General features: G+C 32.3%; 1 protein-coding gene across 2 annotated transcripts; it reads left to right on the top strand.

The window, feature by feature from the left end:
* Positions 1 to 920: 920 nt before the first annotated feature.
* Positions 921 to 19,897, top strand: LOC105339527 (uncharacterized). 2 transcript variants are annotated; one of them, XM_011445106.4, is made up of 16 exons: positions 921 to 1,008; positions 2,976 to 3,039; positions 4,500 to 4,622; positions 4,709 to 4,822; positions 4,980 to 5,057; positions 5,222 to 5,349; positions 6,096 to 6,182; positions 6,645 to 6,737; positions 6,823 to 6,936; positions 12,742 to 12,943; positions 13,021 to 13,164; positions 13,301 to 13,386; positions 15,099 to 15,169; positions 15,272 to 15,357; positions 18,675 to 19,392; positions 19,519 to 19,897. In XM_011445106.4, the coding sequence occupies exons 1-16, from the start codon at positions 1,003 to 1,005 to the stop codon at positions 19,604 to 19,606; spliced, it is 2,202 nt and encodes a 733-aa protein (XP_011443408.3). In that variant the 5' UTR covers positions 921 to 1,002; the 3' UTR covers positions 19,607 to 19,897. The 2 variants fall into 2 exon arrangements, with proteins under 2 accessions (XP_011443408.3, XP_019927395.3); XM_020071836.3 differs by lacking the exon at positions 6,645 to 6,737 and having other exon boundaries at positions 922 to 1,008.
* The last annotated feature ends 829 nt before the right edge of the window (positions 19,898 to 20,726 follow it).

The following is a 20,726-nucleotide window of genomic DNA, read 5'->3' as shown; positions in this document are numbered from 1 at the left end:
CTCAATTTAGTATTGCATAATCATAATTCGGTCTTGGCCGTCTTGTAAATCGAAGGAAGAAAACTTGCTTTTTACCATGAAATGGGGCATGGAACCATTTTTTAGAAAATTGAAAAAGATAGACATTTACATTTTTTATCAGTATACGTTCTTAAAAAATGGCACGATGACCCACTCGAAAAAAAAACTATATTCCGAACATCCGATTTAATTAGCATTTTATTTAGCATTAGCATATAAACATTTTGATGTCTTAATATCAATTAAAATGGAAGTCATTTTTTGAAGGCTTTGGCAATACTGAATACATGTGATAATGAGCCGGTCCTATGTTATCGCGGTAGTAAAATCATCTTGTCAAAAAATCTATCAATAAGGAAATATTTCCAAAAACTAATGTTATTGTGAGTTTCCTCTATTATTTACTTCAGTGATATTCAGCACGTCTCTGTTTACAATGGCTAAAAATATCCTGACGTCAAAATGTCATTTTCAGCGCGTGCTACTAAACGTTAACAGAAATACCTCGATACCTTAGAACCCGTGATATGATAGGAAACAAGTATACATATTATTAATAAATGTAACAAAGTGATATTTGTATGAAAAGAAATTGTGGCTTTAAGTGGTTTTATGCCACGGTTTATTCTCCCACGTCTTTCATGTTAAAAACTGGAAATGTAATGAATGAATCAAATAATATCATCCTTTTTTCATTGCATTTTCAAAACAAAAATCAATATTTCTGTTTTTCGTCGTTGGCATTGTGCCAATATCTAATACTTGTACAGTTTACCAATTTAATCTCATTTACTATTTATACATGAAGTATTTCATTGTAAATCAGTTTCTTTTCAATTTTTTCTAAACTTTAGTAGACATTTTTACAGAATAAGAATGCGGAAAAAGTTTCGTATTATTAATTTTTTTTATCCACTTCCTTAATAGTACATAGCTCATCTAGCATTTCCGTCCGTGTTTTGGATTAAATGCACAGACATCATGCAGGTATGTTGGTATGTTAGATATGAAAACGTTTGACAATCACATAATTATATGCATTTTGTGAAATACAGATAATTTTGCATATGTAAACCGTTAATGCATGTGTTGTGTTGTCAATTCATTAGATACTGTGGTTTCATCAATATTCGTTGAATACTAATTTTTGTGGATTTCGTTGTTAAGTTGATCCACGAAATTATGTGTTCATTGAAGTGCAATTTCTATTACTATTTTGTATTGATAGGGCCATTGGCCACGAATTTACGTATCCTTAAAACTGTGATTTTCAATTTATCCACGAAAATTAATACCCTTGAATATTAATGAAACCACAATATACTCTGTAAACGCTATTAAATTGTATGCCACACGGTTGAAAGTTTAGCATCTTTTATTGTTTAATTTCCGAATCAAAACATCTGCTGGCCAGGATTTTTTAAAGATGTAAAACCTGATCATCATGTTTATTTCGCATTATCACAGGTGTGAGATCAGTTTGTCGTCGTGAGACAGAGTGAGATTTTTCTGTATTATGCTGTGTATTACTACGCCGTTTTAAAACGTTTACAAACGTTGTCTGCTGTAGGGAAATGCAAAATGGTGGATTAAGATTATCCATTAAGTAATTGTTTTGCTTAATTAATAACAATTTATCATATTTTTAATTTAAAAAACTGTCGTATGCTCTCATTTTGACTTGCACTATTTGAAGAACACGTAGGGATAAAACGAAAGAAATCTTTTGAACGTCATAAAAGAAATGTGTCAAACATCATTTTTTAATATAATGCGAGAAAAATAATCATTCATTATATACTCGTGTGGGATAGTGAAATTCCATCTCGGGGCCAAGTATCACGGTCTAGGACTTGGCAAAGCACATGATAAAACGTTTTAAAAGAGGTTTTTTAATTTGTTTACTTTATTTCACCCTCCATACCTTGGTTTAAACTCACCACGTTGATTATTTATTGCCTATAGCAAACACAAAAGTGGTAAAACAAAAGCTTTTTCAGAGGTTATTAGTTAAATCCTTAAGTCTCATCATTGAAAGATGGCCATTACAGAGAGACGAACAAGGCTAAAATGAAAGAAGGTGAATTGAAAAGTTAAACTTTATAAAACTAATTTAAAGTTCTTTAATTCGCCATTCTCATACATATAATATGATAAGTGATTGCCAAGTGTACTGAAATCCATTGAAATGGGTACCAGTTGTATTTTGTGTTTCTACATAAAGAAGCGACAAAGATTGCTGACAATGACGGTAATGAATTTAGATGCAATGGCATGTCAATAAACCATGAAGCTTGGACCTTATTCATTCATCAATTCTTTCTTTTCTCATGGGGATAATATTTCAAATGAATGTAAATTTATATTTTGTAAATATGCAAATCAGCATGCCACAGCAAATAAAAAAAAATCAACCAAAAAATATAAACACAAAGAAGAAAATTGAATTTAAACGAATTTTAATCAGTATATACAGCAGGCCGTGACACATGGACATTTAGTTAACATTATCTTATTTATCATGACGGCGTATGAAGCAACTTTGCTGGGATCTTGTAAATTTATCAGTTCAAGTTCCTACAACAAAGAACCTCAGTAGTTTTATAGGTGTCAAGTTCAGTGGTTAGGTGTCTGAAGAGGACAAGGAACAGTTCATCTCTAGAAACTTCTTGATAATGGAATTCTCTGTGTTGCCAAGAATATATATTTATGTAATACTTTCTGATCTGACTAGGAGCTTAAAAGATGAGACAACACATGTATTGCGCATTTAGTCATTTTATTAAATGACTAGAAATTAACCAATATAAGGGGAGATTATTTTACATCAACTTGCATAAAATTTACGACAAAAATCTTTACACTTCAGCTAATAATCTCCCCTGTTAATACTGAGTATGATATAGCAAGAATATATATTATTTTCATACCTTCTTCATAATTTTACATCCTAGAACGCTTTAGAACATGAATACAGCTCAAGATGGTTATTTCAGGCGAAATTCGACGCTGCAAAACGTAAGTTACACACAAAATATATACTAGTATGCAATTATTGTTGGTTCCTGTGAATTATAAAATATATAATAATGATACAATTTTCAATGTTTTTTGTTTAATATCTCCATATCTTATATTGTAATTGATTGATTGATTGATCTATCGAATGATTTATAACGTATTCCAATTTATCTCATATTGTTGGTGTATAATATTTGTGAGATAAATGTTACTGTTCCTCGTTCGAGTGACTGGAGTCTATTATAACTATCGAATTTTCACAACTTTGTGCATGTCAACAAACTTTAACTACTAAAGTCCTCAGTATTTCCATTTATTTATGTGATTAAGCTTTAAGATATATTTAGAGATAAAAATATAGTTTACGGTCTTTTTTAATAAAACTATACATCAAAACAGATATATTTATCTTCGAAATGACGTACTCAATTTTATTGCTTTGCTCAGCGTCACAATAACCGTCTAACACAACGTTGGATCATCATCATCGATTAGACTAAATGAATGTCATTGATATAAAATACAATCGAATGAGATAAATCAAAGATTTATAATTGCATGACTTTATATTTGCTTTATTCAACTCGATCATTGTAATGGTAACACGCATTCTGAGAATAGTGCATAAGCAATACACGTCCCCCACCGGTTTGTAGAAATTTGTGAAAACAATGCACTGTTATGCAGAATATCATTTCTTACCGTCTTCTGTACCCCGAATCAACAGACCAACCCGATAACGAACCCGATTGTAATTATACAAAAAAGCCTGTCGATTAAATTTAAAAACACATTGCTTGAAACTATTTTATAGAACTTATTTGTTTGTTAGAAACAAGAAAAGGAATGGTCCAAATAATGCACGATATTATTACTGACTACATTCCTCGTTTATTCAATACACACCAAACCAGATAACGAACCCGAAAATTAAAAAATTGGAATATAAAAAATTAATTTTCTCTAAAATATGTCAACCAGACGCTACAAAAATGTAAACTTGGTCTGTAGTTTGACATTTTGAAGCTGTTCAGCAAATTTCATATTATTCCTCAAACGCATAAAAAAGTGTGGAAAACTGAAGTGGGACAGACAGACGGACGGACAGACGGACTGACGGACGCAAAGGAAAGCTATAGTCCCCTCCGGTGAAAACCGGTAAGGGACTAATAATCGCTCGGCAAACCTCACCAATATTGCTCTATTTTGTTCGGTGGATAAAGCAAATATAAAATCACACAAGATAGATACCCTCTATATGTCATTTCTATTAATAGAATTGGGTGTTCATTATTTAACAAAGATAAAGACTAATACATTAAAACTTTCTCAGTTAATTAATCTGCATTTTAAACTACGGAAATTACGTAAAAGCTGCTATTTTTAGCTAAACAAAATATATGTTTTATATAATCTATTTTTCAAAGTTGAATAGGCACTGAAAAATATCATTGCAGACGTATCGCTGAGGTATCAGAGAGGAAGGGGTACATGTGTTCTCTTTATTCTTGATTTCTCTGAAAGTATGCGAGGAGAAGGAATTAGAAGTCTGAAGAGAGGAGTCTCAGATATTTTAAATGGTTTGTCACTGGTTGAAAAATAAATATCATATTTTCATATTCAATTTTGAATACACAGTTTTACAAGAAACTTAATTTACTTTCAGAATTTTTAAATCATCCAGAGTTGGATGAAAACGTAGCTGTCATTGTTTTTGGAGAAGAAACAAAATTTCTTCATTATTACTCCAACCAGTATGCTGCCATAAAACAAAGTATTGGTATGTATAGCTTCCTTTCCTAATGTGTGACACAGATGCATTGTATATAAGATTTCGAGATGTAAGAGAGCTTAAATTCTGTAGATGAACAACTTTTGATTACTTGATGTGTATGGATCTGATGCATGATTTGATGTGTACATTTATTTTGATTTAGAGAATATTGAGCCCTATGGACCCTCTCCACTCACAGCAGCATTTTTACTTTCAGTTGGTGGTCTATTTGATGGATCAGGTATAGTGTACTTGCGAGTCAATATAAATTCATTGAATATTTAGTATCTTTACTGATTAAAGTGGTAAAGTATACAATCAAGCATGTTACATAGAAATATCATGCATGTAATTGTATGCTGATATTTTGTAGAAACTAGTGAAAAAGCATGAAGTTTTTTACAGCTCATACGCAGTACATTGGAGAATTCGTTGTTCCGCCAAGGGTGGTTGTGTTTACAGACGGTAGATTCACAAACTTTGCAAAGGAAGGTGCCAGTGAAGAGGAAGCAGAGCGACACCCTAGCGACTCAGTAGGTATTTATATACATTGACAAGTTAATTTCTGTAGGAAAACTAGATGTCAGTTTCAACGTATTAGATATTTAAAATACGTTAGGTGGTGTTGTTTCACCCAAAAATCCACTGGTTATAAAAAGATAAGGAACAAATTCTTGCAACTTTACTGCAATGATGTTAATATATATTTTTATGCATTGCTAAAGATTAGGATATTTTGCAATTACATGTAAATAGCTAAAAAAAAAATGAGATGGATAAATTTGTCAAGGATTAAAGTTGTGAGACAAAAAATCAATGTTGTAATATTCAACCATTTCCAAAAGTTCAGTCAAATTATCTAAAATTTTGTTTAGATCGTTTTGTACATTGTAATAGGCAGAAAACTTGCATTGTAATTGTTAACTTGCAAAATCTATTCAAGTTGATGCTTCAAGTGCAAAATATGTTAATGTGATTGCTTGTTTTGCCCGAGTTTTAATATATTTTTGCCGCAACATTTGCCAGATAAAATGATGATGATGATGATGCTATATGATGATGATAATAATATACGGGCAATTTTGAATAGAGTGCTCACAAGAATTTTTAGTGAATTTTCATAAAATGCATTAATTATAAATGTAAAAATATCTGATTAATAAAGTACGGCTAAAAATGATTCCTTGAAAGTTAACGAACGGGTATTTAATCATGCTTCTCAAAATATAATATTTTAATAATAATGAAAAAACTTCTGAGTCTATGTCACCTTTTTCAGATGCTTGGCCATCTGTTCCATATAACACATCAAGTAGGGAGACGACATCCAATATTTTGTTTTCCGGTTGGAAATAATCCTAATTACGTGAGCATTATACTCAATATAACAAAAACTATTGATGTGTTAAGTTTTGTTTGTTCGTTCGGTTTGATAAAATATGTGTAACCCTAACACAAACGCATACATTGTTGGGGTACTTCGATGTACAGTATTATAGAAATTATCGTTCTTGTTCATATAAAAGAAAACAATTATACGAAAGAAGTTAGATACTGTGGTTTCATCAATATTCGTTGAATACCAATTTTCGTGAATTTCGTTGTTAAGTTGATCCACGAAATTAAATGTTCATTAAAGTGCAATTTCTATTAAGATTTTGTATTGATAGGGTCATTGGCCTCGAATTTACGTATCCTTGAAACTGTGATTTTCACTTTATCCACGAAAATTGATACCCTCGAATATAAATGAAACCACAGTAAACAATTTTAAAATCATACCAATTGGGTAATATAGCTCCCTCAGATTTTAGTATTTTTATTGTAGAGTTTGCTAAACACAATATCAATGAGATCGAAAGGTGGTAAAGTTTTGGAAATTCACAGAGCGAGATGGTTTGGAAAATATGCGCTGCATTATGTAATTTAAAATTAATACAATTTTGTAGTTTTTTCTTAAACTTATCGCACTTTTCATTAACATGTACATTTATAAATTAATTCAGAGAGGAGCAGACGTCGTTTTCAGAATGACAAATAAAACCATGGTTGATAGAGAGGTTTTACAATTTGTCGCTGTTTCAGTAATGTCATGGGATTCATATGAGGAGGAGGACCTAGTACGTAGATATTTGCGAACAGTAGCTAAGAATATTTAGTCAATAAATTGTGATACTATGTTTTTATTTATATTCATGGGTATCAATTTTCTTGAATTAGGTCAAATTAAGAGTTTCATGAGTATGTTAATTCGTGACCGATAATCGAGTTGATACAATCTGTATTAAGAAATCGCATGTAAATGAAAATTTAAGATAGTGCAGTAACTCACAACGAAATCTACGATAAATAAAAATCAATGAATATAAATTGATCATGAACCCATAGTTCTTGTCACCTGTACCAATTTAGGCGTCTTCTAAAATCTTTTTTAAAAGACAATTTCAAATATGCATTAACGTTGAAAAATTTACTACAATTTCGTATCGTTCATATTTCTGTTATATCAAATTAAAGCTGCATGCATGGTCCGGTTTTTTGTTTGTTTGTTTTTGTTTTGTTTAGTTTTAGGGGTTTTTTGGCTATGACAGTATCAAATAATTTTCCATACAAACCAATTTCTAGTATCTTAGAAAGTTATATACTTTCGCCTATATACACCAGCAGAATCGGTCTCCTTTCATTGCTAGAAGTATTCAAAGTAAATGAAAATAATTACTTCATGGGCATACAAAAAAATCAAACAAATTACATCATGTTAAGAGAGGGGAACCGTTTGGTTGAGTTTGTACAATCTGCCTGTTATGCATCGATTAAAAACAAAACAAACTTTTGAATTAATTGTGAACAAAATGTACACAAGTTTTTTTGTGATTTGCCAAAACAGTATGACCTCCATTAAAAACGATGTCAAAGTTGTAATACAAGTATTACCGGTGTAATGAAGAATAATGACCCCCGTAGAAAAATGACCGGGGGTCATTTTTCTACGGAGAAAAATGACCCCCCGGTCATTATTCTACGCAGAAAAATGACCCCCCGATCATTATTCTACGTAGAAAAATGACCTCTTTGCCTGAAGAATAAGTGTCATTTTCATAAAAATGAGCACACTCCACATGAAGAGAAGTGACCCCTGTAGAATAATGACCCCCTTGTAGAGTAAAGTTTTTCAGTATATTATTTTATTATTTGTGAAATAGTCTTTACACTCTTGTAATTTTTGCCGCTGAGTTTTACATAAAGTAACAGAAATTATAATTCATATTCAAATAAACTTAAAGTGAAAGAAGGGGTATATCCTAGAAAATAAAAATCCTTCCGTTATAACAAGATATTGATGTATTGCATCGGGGTATGGTTGTCATCTTAACAATTACATTTACATATATCTATGGTGTTCCGATATAGGGCCACTTCGACCTTAAGGCGAAGATGCGAAGTTGCAAAGGCGATAGTGCGAAGAAAAAAGAGCAAAGATGCGAAGATGCGACGACGAAGCGCGAAGATGATGCCTAAAGTGCGAAGGCGAAGGAGCGATACTTCTATCGCTCCTTCCCAACTTTGCCCTCTGGCCTTCGCATCTTCGCACTTTCGCCTTCGCCTTTTTTTATTACTTTCACAGGCACCGTACTCGCCAAGGTTTTTCGATTAATCCATGTTATTATTGATATGCATGCGCTAGGCCATCGCGCTTACTATGAATGTTTATAAATATTTTAATGTGTACATGCAACATATATGTTTACCAGTGCTGGCTATGCCTAATCATTATCTACCCCGAACAAAATTTAATGTCTGCCATAATGTGTACAAATGCACTTCCAAACTACTGTCACTTACCAGCCGTCTCTTTACCGTGGACCTAACACAGTAACAATGTAATTTTATTATGCGACACTCCTTGCTCATGCATGGATCTAGAGGGGGATAGCCCCCCCCCCCCCCCCCCCCCGCAAAATTAAATATTAATAATTTCACGCAGTAAAAGGGGAGAGGGAGTCCGGACCCGATCCCCCTGGTTAATTTTATTTAATTAATTTTATATAAATAAAGTTTCCAAAATATGCCTCGGGACCCTTTAAAAGATGGAGAGCTCCGCAATTATAAAACATAGGTAATCACAGATTACAAAGCTCACCGAGACGAGGCATCACCTTTATGAGGTATCGCCTTTATGAGACCACCTTTATCATATTATATGAAAACCATCCTTTATGATCTTGGATATTCAGGGATTCTGTTTTGAAACAATATCGTATATCATCTGTTAAAAAATTGTATGATAATCATATGTTCATATATTAATAAATACAATAATATAAAATTAAAATTGCATCCTATCATAATTACAATATATAATATATAATACCATAAAATACCGTAAAATATTGTGAGATATGATATTGTAACGTACGATATGACATTGTATTGTGCTATACATTATTGTATTTGATCAAACAATACAAAATTATAAAACATTATACAATATTGTATTGTATGAAACAATATCAAACTGCAATAAAACATCATAACATTGAAACAATTAATATTATATTGTATAATTAAGCATTGAATCATTATTGTTTGAAAGATATGGTCTCAACTGCAACGGTGTGTGCATACAAATTGTATAACGCGCGCTAGCGCTTTATGAAAATTTGTTTAATTGCACACATTGTTGCAGTTATGAGACCACACCTTTAAAAAAATAATGATTTAATACTTATATTTACGTTTCTTAAACATGTATTTCCTTCCCGCAAAAATGATTTTTTTAAAAGGCTCTGTCTTATTCAACAAGTAATGCGAAATTAACAGAATGGCCACTGGAACAGCCACAATATGCTGACAAAAATAGTACGCAGCGTTTAAAATTCTAATAACACAATTTTATTTTTCTTTCTGTAATTTAATGAATTTACTCTTGGTATACTAAAAAATTAATCAATTGAATTCATTTAACTGTCAACATATATTTACATCAATGAAATATTTATCAGCGAAAGTATAATATCAGGTCGTTTTCCGGTTTGAAGTCGCGAGAAGAGTCAGTTCTTGTTCTTCGAGAAATACTGAAGAAATACTGAATGTATTCAAACGAAACAGAATTGGTAATTAAGTCTTCTGTGTTGTGTGTAAATATCACTAAAATTAACCAATGCAATTTAATAGAGGGAAAGAAAGTGAATGTAGACATTATAGTATGATATTGTATTGTATGATACTGTATCATATTTGATACATAATATGATATTATATTATAAAATACAATATAATTTGATAAACATTATATCATGTCAAATGAAACAATATCATGGGATAAAGTAAAATATTATATAATACAATCATACTATACCCATTGTATCATATGATATAGTAATATACAATAAAATCTCATAAAATACAATTCCATGTGATATGATAATATATGCATCAGTATCTTAAGACTATATCAATGCAAGATTGGTGAAGTTAGGACCAGTAGTAATCAAGATATTATCATTAGAGGGCACCTGCAACAAAAACTTTAACCAGCTCCAATAACCTTTACCTCCTCCTGAACCCTAAACTTATAGCTCAGATTTAGCACTCAAGCCTGTCTGGTGTCTCAGTATCATAAGACACACCATCCATGTAAGTTTGGTGAAGTACGGACCAGCAGTAACTTAAATATTACTATATATTTACATTATCCAGTGTCTTTGTCTGTGATAACACTTCGTATCGATTTTGTACAATATAACCCATAATACAAATGACGCCAAATTGATGCGCTGGCGGGGTTTGCTTATTTATATTTCAATATTTAATCGTACGATGGCTTAAAATTATATTGGATTTGATCACGCCCCAACCAAAATTATCACCTCATAATACTCAAAGAATGATTCCTTATTCCTTATTTAAGGCACCTGCAACAACAACTTTAACCTGCTCCCAAAACCTTAACCTCCTCCAGCATCTGAAAGTTAAGAACCAGATTCAGTAGGTCCAGATGCATCCTCCATGTAACTTTGGTGAAGAGATAACAAGTAATAGCTTAGATACAGGAGCTGCAACTAAAGCTTTAACCAGCTCCGGACGCCGACGCCGGGGGTATAGCATATGCTCCCATTGACTTCGTTTCGGTGAGCTAAAAAGGCGAAAGCGCGAAGATTCGAAGGCGAGAGTGCGAAGTTGCAAAGACGAAGAAGCGGTAGTATCACTTCTTCGCCTTCGCAACTTAGCACTTTCGTCTTCGCATCTTCGCGCTTCGCCGTCGCATCTTCTATATTCTTCATATTGTTCATGATTTATACTTGCATTGAGGATTTCCGCAATACAAACTGCTGGGTATACAAGTGCATCACCCAGAATTAATGATGAAACCAAAATTATGAAAAGTTTACTCCACTGTTATGCATTATAACCAAGCTGAAGTTAGAGCCATTACGCCAGTAGAGGTGAACGACCAATAAGGAAAATCGTCAAAGTACTGAGAGTACTCGTACAGAAAATATATTTTACTTTATCCCCGGCATATTTTAATAAGTTTAGTTAATATCAAGATGATTAATGCATCAATAGTTTGTATGATCATTGGTAACGTTGTATACAATAAAGATCGTGTGATCAAATCAAAATCAAGAGGGATATAAACCCCTAACATGGGCCCTAACCTCTTATCATCGTTTTTAGAAACAATCTTTTCTTATTATAATCGATCAGTGTTTATTATATATCAAGATTTACTATAGTCAGGTACTCTTCACAAATTTGCTCTAAAAGAGTAAAGTCTATCCATGATCACAAATACACAATTACAACAAATGTTTAGAATATTGATGTTCATGTATTACGTAGAAGAAAACAAAACTAACTCAGAATGCTTTTTTTAAAAATCACTTTCCCCAAGAAATGTAAATAAGAAGTACTCATATTCCTACGTTACCTGCCCCCTGAGTCTTTTTCCATTAATGTATATACATGCATCATTCTCCGATTGACAATTCATTCACCAATGAATATTGCTTATATTATTGCATCAATTATTCTTTCATGATTGTTCGTTAATTATCACACAATATCCTCATTGTGCATGAATTTTTTCCTTATATGCGTCTTTTCCCGCCGTTTGTCGACGAGAGAAGAAACGTAATGTTAAAAATCAAATTGTGGCATTGTAAGAGTGTTTTGCGTGTGCTTGCTACGGATAGAAAAAAAACTATATACATGCAGCGATTTATTTACAAGATCGGTGTTTATAACTTCAAAATCAGTTGAACAGAGTGAAAAATAAAGTAACTTCAAAGTCACATCTTGGATACGGTGTAACCAATTTCTATTCATGTTTACGGGGGGGGGTCAATTTTTTATGGGGGTCATTTTTCTTCATGTTTAACATGAGAAGAAAAATAACCCCCGGGTCTTTTTTCTTCAAAAAAATCCAATTATTCTTCAGCTAGGGGGGTCATTATTCTACGTAGAAAAATGACCCCCGGTCATTTTTCTACGGGGGTCATTATACTTCATTACACCGGCTCGACGTCAGGGGATTTTTATATGAGGCGAAATAACGCGATATCCTTTTTATGTCATTCGTTTTGTTAACAAATGTTGACCATGTACATCATTTTTCATTGAAATATGGCTTAATTGACCGGGAAAACTACCGCAATTATTATTATCATAGACATACTTTGCATAATCCTCTTTTAAAAGCGTACACAAATTAAATATAAATTCGGACCAAGCAGTTTGAACAGTTAAGAGTTTAATCGAAGTTATAGTAATAGTAAGATAAGTTTATTTTTTAAAAGAACGAATATGTGTTGAAGACAATAAAAATGAAAGTTTATATTTTATATATATTTATATATTTAGTTTGGAGGTCTCTCAAAATATTTACTAATTATAATATAAATGTTCACATTTTATGCAAGGATACAATATGCGAGTTACTAAACAGGGCCAAGATTATGTTGGATCAGGAGAAAGAAGATGAAGACCCAGAAGATGAGTATTACAAAGAGAAATATGTCATGGTTCCCAAGCTTGGTACAAGGGTACGGCGTGGTCCCAACTGGACGTTTGAGAACCAGGATAGCGAGGGTGCTGGAACAGTTGTAGGACACGGGAATTTAGGTACTTGTAAGATAAATGAAGTTCACATTTTTGTACTGTAAATCAACAGATGCTTACAATGGTATTTAATTGAATAGCTGGAACGGTTTTTGTGGAATGGGATACTGGAATTCGTTGTCAATATAGTCATGGACAAGGAGGTATATACAATATTGTTGCTTGTGATGAACCCAGAATACCTGAAGACGGGTTTCCAGCAGTTGGATGTTATGTAAAGCGAGGTAAGTAATAAATATCATTCACTGCATGTGCAAAGAATTAACAGTGTATACTATACAAGCCTATATATTTGAAAACATCATTATTGAAAACATTGTAACGAAATGCGGGGTTTGTACCTTCGTGTTATTATTTAAGGTCCAGACTGGAAATGGGAAGATCAAGATGGCGGAATAGGATCAATTGGGTCTGTTTACAGAATAAAAGACGATGCAACTGTTTACGTAAGATATGTCTTCAATCAAAATGATTTTCTTTTGTCGTGTGAAGGAAGTATAAGTTTACCTAAACCACATTTCTGTATGTGCATTTCTGATCACATATTGTATCTTAACATTTTTTAATCGACATTAATTGCAAAACCGGAAAGTAAACCAAACGTCCTTAAGAAAAGAGTTTGGTTTTTGTAATTGTAAAAATAGAAGGCGTCACACTATTTAAGAACTAGATAAATTAAAATTTGGGTAATATCGACAATCATCTCAAGAAACCAAGTTACACAGACTGAACAATCAAAACTTTTATATGCACATTTTTACTGCATTATATAAAACGATATATAAAAAAGGCCAGAAACATACAATGTTTTCTCTTGAATAGAGTAAAGCTGATAAACAAAAAAAAATAATATCAAATAAATCTTAATGAATATATAAAGATAGATAAAACCACCATTTTACCTTATGATTAGTTTTATTAAAAAATGTAAATAAGAGTGACTAAACAAAAGTTTCTGTGAAAAAAACCCCAGACCGATGCAATGTTAGACCTCCAGAGTTTAAGTTCAGCGAATTGCACTGTTTTGCTATAATACGCAAATATAATTTATAGAGATTTTTTGGAGAATACTATATTTAATATAGTGATTTGTCCTGTTAACAAAAGGATTACACTTTTAACAGTATAAAATTTCATTAAATGCCTGCTGTTAACTGGCTTTGACAAAAAAACTGTCTTCTGCAAAATAAACCCCACAAGTTTTAAAAAATAAATCGTTCTAGAACCAATTTAACAAGAGCTTGGACTTTGAGTAGTTGTGACAAACAGCAATGTGACGTAGGCTTGTCTATTTCATCGTTGACCTCCCAGCATGGCTCTTTGAAATCAACAATATTTGTCTGGCATTTCAGCTAAGACTACGCTTAAAACCGGCGTCAATTATATATATTGTTTTGACGCAAGAAAAAGATAGTTATGTTCCTCCGGAAGTCCAAGGTCTTGCTTAAATGGTTCTAAATCATTACAGCTCTTCTGGGCAATATTCTTTATAAACGCTAACTATATAAATGCTAACTGTAGCTGGCTTGGTCATCAAATCGAATCAAGTCTTTGATACTGATTAAGATGTTTATCTAATATTGGTTCTGCAACGTAAGAACTGTAAACAATACAAAATTTATAAGTAATCACATAACAACCATAAATGGCGCCATATATGAAATCCCCCTAACAATACTTGTACGTAAATGCTCTAAATACAGAGTAATTGTTATGTCTCCATTACATATATGTATATAAACAAGATCAAGGACGTTAACGTTACAGTAGGCACAAATTCATATGCATATAATTGTAAAATACCTAAGCGTTTAAACTTACAGCGTTCGTTTATCGTTCTCGTTAAACCATGTGCACAGATATGCTGGGCGAAAGTTACATAATACACACGTTTTACTGGACCCAAAATAAAAAAAAAAATTGCCCATCCGGATTTAATTACGTAAAATCATACATGTGCAATATACAAAATCGTATTTAAAGGTTATTGAAACATTAGCTGTTTTAAAGAAAAAAGTCGTTGATTAATCATCAAAAACAGTTACCAAAAATGTGGTACGTTTAAAACTTAAGCTTTATTCATATAAATTAAAAATTAAGAGGAAGATGGTAAATAACATATTTCTAAAGTCATTCTACATATTGGTGCATTGGGCAGGTGCGTTGGCCTTGTGGGAGGAGAAGCAATTATAGATTTGGATACGACGGAAAATTCGACATTGAAGTATGGTCAGTTGCTAATCTTGATACCTTCTTTCCGTGTAGTGATACTTCAAGTTCTTTACAAGTTTATTTATTTATTTATATATTGTTTGTTTGTTTGTTTTACAGTGATCCTTTTTCTGCAGCGGTTATAATGGCTGTAAGAGGGACGCAGTGTTCAGATTCTGATGAAAAGAGATGTAATGATTTAAAGGGTTGGTATCTTGGGGTTTTTAATGAGTGCATTAAAATCTATCTTTTTTAAGTTTTAGTCAGAAGAACTTACAACCTTTTTCAAAGATAGGTCAAATGCCAATTTAGTTTAGTCACAAAATACAGTATCAAATTTAATTTCTTTTAACTAAATATACTTAAAAATGTTATAATATAAGTTTATTTTCTTTTAACTAAATATATTTTAAAATGTTATAATACAAGTTTACATGATGACAATTTCTAACTATATTCCGTTTTGATTATTTTAACGAACGATAAGAAAAAAAATAGATCTCGTTACGAGTAAAGAGTAGGTTTTCCGTTCGATTTTGTTTTATATGATACGATGAAATATCGATACACTCTGCTAAATCTGAGGTCCTTGTAAAACTACGTTTTTTTGTCTCGAGACCGGAAACGGACGAACGAAAGTGATTAATGAAAATAAAAGCTGGTACTTCTTGTACTGTTTATCATGCTAGATGAAACACCCAAGAAAAGCTGTTAATCTAGTTAAAAACATGAATAGTTTGAACCCTTCCTGTAAGAACCAGAAGTGACGGTTGACAAAATAGAACCCATTAAACACATTTTCAATCAATTGTCTATCATTCATTTAATTTCTAAATCACTTACAGTGACTTAAATCTCGCGGGTATCAAATTTATAAAAAGGATATGTACCTAAGTTATTTTATATATCTCACCAAAATAAAAATATGTTTGCTTATTTAACATTGTATAGTTAAAATATATAAGAATGTGTACTGTGGAATGATATATTAATTCCACGTTACATAAATAAAATAAGGAAAAATTAATAACTTTTAAGTGCTTCCGGTGACGACCGGAAGTGACGACGAATCAGACAAGATAACGTAAACACAGATACATACTAAGGGCTATTATCAAACTAAATTTAGTTGTTCAAGTCGTCTCCGTATTTGAGATCTCGTGGAGTCAGTGTTTTTGTCTCTTGACAGGTAACGGACAAACGGAAATGCTCAGTGAAAATTAAAGTTAGTATTTCTTGAACATTTGACAACTGTAATTTATTGTTTATCAATTTTACTAAAAGGGTCAATGAAAAACAGTTGAACTTCCAAACAGCTTGATTTGTTTGAACCCTTCTGGTGAGAACCGGAAGTGACGGTTGACAAAATGATCAGATGTCTATCATCTATATAAGTTTCGTGTATTGTTCACTTGACTTTCTGAGATCTCGTAAGTAAAACATTTATTTAGAAAAAGGCTATCTGAGATATTTGAGATATCTCACCGGAAATAATAGAATAATAATACAATTTTTCACATCGGATAAATAACATAGGTAAGAATTAATATTTATAATATATTTCAATTCTGTATGAAATAAAATAAATGCAAAAAAAAATAATTTTTGAAGTGCTTCCGGTGACGACCAGAAGTTATGACGAACAAAACAAAATAGTTTAAAGACATTTACAACTATAGGTCTATAATCCTACAAAGTCTGAATGCTTAAGTCCTTATCATTTTAGTAATTTCAATGTCACAAGCTTTTTGTCGTGGGACAGGGAACGGAAAATAATTTCTCGAGATATACTTTTTTCTATCACTTATGAAAATTTCAAGAAAATATATCGAGCCATCTCTGAGAATTCTTGTGGACCAAAAAAGGGAAACAAAATTCGTACCAAATTTTAGAGCCATAGTGAGCTCTTAAGAATGGCGCCACTGGCGTAAAACAAAAACAACAGGCACAACTTCAGATTATGGTCTACCTATCCTGAAAATTTCATACCATATGTCTGATAGTTTTCGAGAAGAAGCGTGCACAAAATAAGTCGTTAAAGCTACAAAATCAGCGATAAATCGGTACCGGAAGTGACGACGGCAAAAATATTATTTAAAGCAAAATAAATTTAGATAACTTGCAATCATCTATGATAAAATGTTTTCAAATCGGTTGGATAGTTTCCGAGAAATCGCGTGCACAAAATTTGTGGAAATAAAAATAAGAAGAAACAGTACGAAAACTATAAGGTCTTCCGTTAGAAACGAAAGACCTTAAAAAAATTCTAAACTTTTGGTGATATCGAACCCACAACCTATTCACCCTAGCTCGAAAATGTTACCTAATGTATTGTGCTCTAACCACTGAGCCATTACAGTCACATCAAACTCTATTGTTTAAATGTTATGTGCTACTTCGACTGCGAATTTACGGACATGTTTTATTTTTCTTAAACGTATAATTGTTGGGAAACAAAATAACATTTTTGGGAGTTGATTTTAATCAACTTTTCTATGCAGTTACTCTGACAAACTGAAAGTGAAACAGTGTTTGGACCTCAGCACAAATCATTGCTGCTGACAAAACTTAGTTCTTAGAAATAATTGATAAATTCGATGTAATGTATTCTAAAGCATTGTTTTTCAAGGAAACTTATTTATAAATACCTTGAAAATAGTCAGATTTTAAATGGTACGAACAATTTAAATTTCTTTTAGTCGTATGTATTCCTACGCCAGAGTTCAATAAAGTCTAGTTCAGCTCGACGCTCGGCTGTCTCCGTAAATCCTTGTCGGAAGTTTACGGTGTCAGCCGAGCGTTGGATGAACGAGACTGGAGTTCAATATTGCTTGGATCCATACAATTTTCGAGAAATATTTCTATCACTGATACACAGTTTGATTGAATTTTATCTTTAAATATTATTTAACATTATTCATATGGGGGTTTCTCAACATTCTTGTCGAAAAAGTCCAAAAATTCATATTATTAAAAATGTGCGTAATTCAAATTAGAAAATACATGTACTAGTCATACAAAATAACATATCATTAATGTTAAAATAAATCAACATCGACAAAATCAACTCCCGTCAGTTCTTCAGTACTTTGATTAAAGTAGTGTGGGTCATCTTTCCATGATTGGTTTATTTTCTTTTAACCTTATATAGACTATGACAAAAAACTGGAGCTCAAACCCACTCTATAAACGAAATGTCGTTGAAGTTCTAAAATGATACTGTTTGGAGGTTTTGACACGCATACGTCAGTTTAAATTAACCTATTCCAAGTATCTTAGGGCAATAAATTGATGTTATGGTAAATATATATTGTTTTCGATAATTTAGAAAAAATTTATGAGCTTTGTTGATATTTTGATTTTGTAGTATCTTATCTATCCTCATGTAGGCAGTGTACACACCTTATTGACCCATTTTCTTTTTGCTTTTACGTACATGTAATTTTAATTCATATGCATTGGAGATCAGGATTTGGCACTGGTTATTTTTGTTTGTTTATATGTAAAAATTTCCTGTTTATAGGGAAAAACAGCGTGGAAGAAACTGGAACAAAAGATTCGAAGTTAAGAGGATCAACTCAAACCTCGAAATTACCATCAGATTTCAGAAAACTGAAGGGAACTGAAGCCAATTCAACCGGAACTTCATACATGGATAAGTCAAGTATACTTAAACAAAACTCGTGTGTTAGAAGAAAAAGCGTGACAAATGTTAGAGCGGAAGACCATTTTACCGAAACTGATGATAATGACATTCAGACAGACTCTGTTTCTGAACAACCACGTGACTTCTCACCAAAAGGTATTTTCGTTAATGGGACCGATACCTCAAAGTCCGATCTTAAAGCTGCACCTGATCATTCTGGTTTTTGTTTGGATGTTGACGAAGCTTTAGATAATCCAGACGAATTTCTTAATGTATTATCGCCGAAAGGAAAATGTATTCCCTTGGAAAGAAAGTCCACAGTTTTTGACAACAATGTGACGTCTTGTCCTCAACATGACGCCGTGCACTTGTTACACGGTGATTTTCAAAAGACCGCAGAAGAAAGGTCGATAGATGATACAGTATCTTGTTCTGTACATTCACGACATTGTTCAGATGATCTCAATCACAGCTGGCAGTGGTTGGATGGCAATGGTACATGGATTGATTATCCAGAGAGCATTAACAGCCAAATTAACCGGAGGCTTCTGCAACGCCCTACAGCTTCAGTTGTGGTTGAATACAACGAACAAATGTAAGAACCAATCTATTCGGTAAAATTGATCTGTCAAAGCTTTAATACGTTTCATGTGAACAAATTCCAATAATTTGATTTTGAAAATATACATAATAGTAAAATAACGGTTTATTGATTCATTAGTTTCAGGATAGTAGCATCAAAGATGATACAGATCAACACAGAATCCAAGGAGAGACACGAAATCAGAAGGAAAATTCAGATGATTTAAAAGGGTGTTGAGAGAAGGACACAGGAGAGGTGGACATTATTCAAAGCCACGAAATATATAATGGAGTGTGAAAGGAAGCCATCGATCAAAATCATTTTCATTTTATGAACAATGTTGATATGATAAGAGAGGAAAAAAGAATATACATACATGTACAACGAAATAAAACAATTGAACTGTTGTGAGTGAAATACAAAAATTTGTGATATTGCGATTTTTATGAGAAGTAAAAACTACATTATGACATTTTACAAAGTGCCTGTTTCTGCAATTTTGAAGACTTGAAGATTGAAAAATTACGTTTACTTCTAAGAATATTTTTAAATATGATTTTTAACTTTTTTAATTCTACAATATGTAAGTTTCTTTTACATTTTCATGAAAAAAAAAAGATTTCTGAAAACAAACAAGTTTTACCATGATGTGCTTGACATTCTGAAATGTATGGTACAATATCAAAATGAATTCCGAAAATATAATTACATGTGTTTTTTTTTTTAATTTTGGAAAAACATTATTGGATAAGTAATGAAGTCAGCACGAGTTGTCAGGTTCGCTTTCTTGACAGTCTTGGGAACACTCATTTCTGAACTATTTAACCGATTTTTTATCAATGATCTTTAATAATAATTTGCCTTAACATTTACGAACATTTCGATGAATTTTTTAAAAAAATTCGTCCAATTTTTAAGCAACAAAGATGACAAAATCATAATATCTTGTTTCATCTCTTGGTGTCTGCTACATTTGTATTGGTCCCTTTTTTGAATTTAGAGTTAATTTTTTTTCAGCAGAAGGAAATTTTTCCTTCATCTGCTCGGAGTGTGGTGACAATGTTTTCACTTTTAACACTAAACGTTTTTACTGTGGGTCTTCAAGTTTCCCCTGGCGAATCGGGAGACGTTATTGATGGCATATTGGTGGGGTACTATTATAGTAACTACATGATCAATTTAAATACACAATGAAGTCAAATCCGCTAGGCTTGAATTTTCTTTAATTCATGTATTAAGGTAATAAGACCGTCGAGAAGTAAGAGTACAGATTAAGAGATTGAGACGGGGCTGTACTTTTGAAGCAAGTGCACTTGTACAATGTAACTTTCTACAAAGTTGGTGAA

The sequence above is a fragment of the Magallana gigas genome, chromosome 6 (assembly GCF_963853765.1).
Source record: "Magallana gigas chromosome 6, xbMagGiga1.1, whole genome shotgun sequence".
Taxonomy (NCBI): Eukaryota; Metazoa; Mollusca; class Bivalvia; order Ostreida; family Ostreidae; genus Magallana; species Magallana gigas.
Note: the sequence above shows the minus strand (reverse complement) of the source record. Positions and strands in the feature narration are given on the sequence as shown.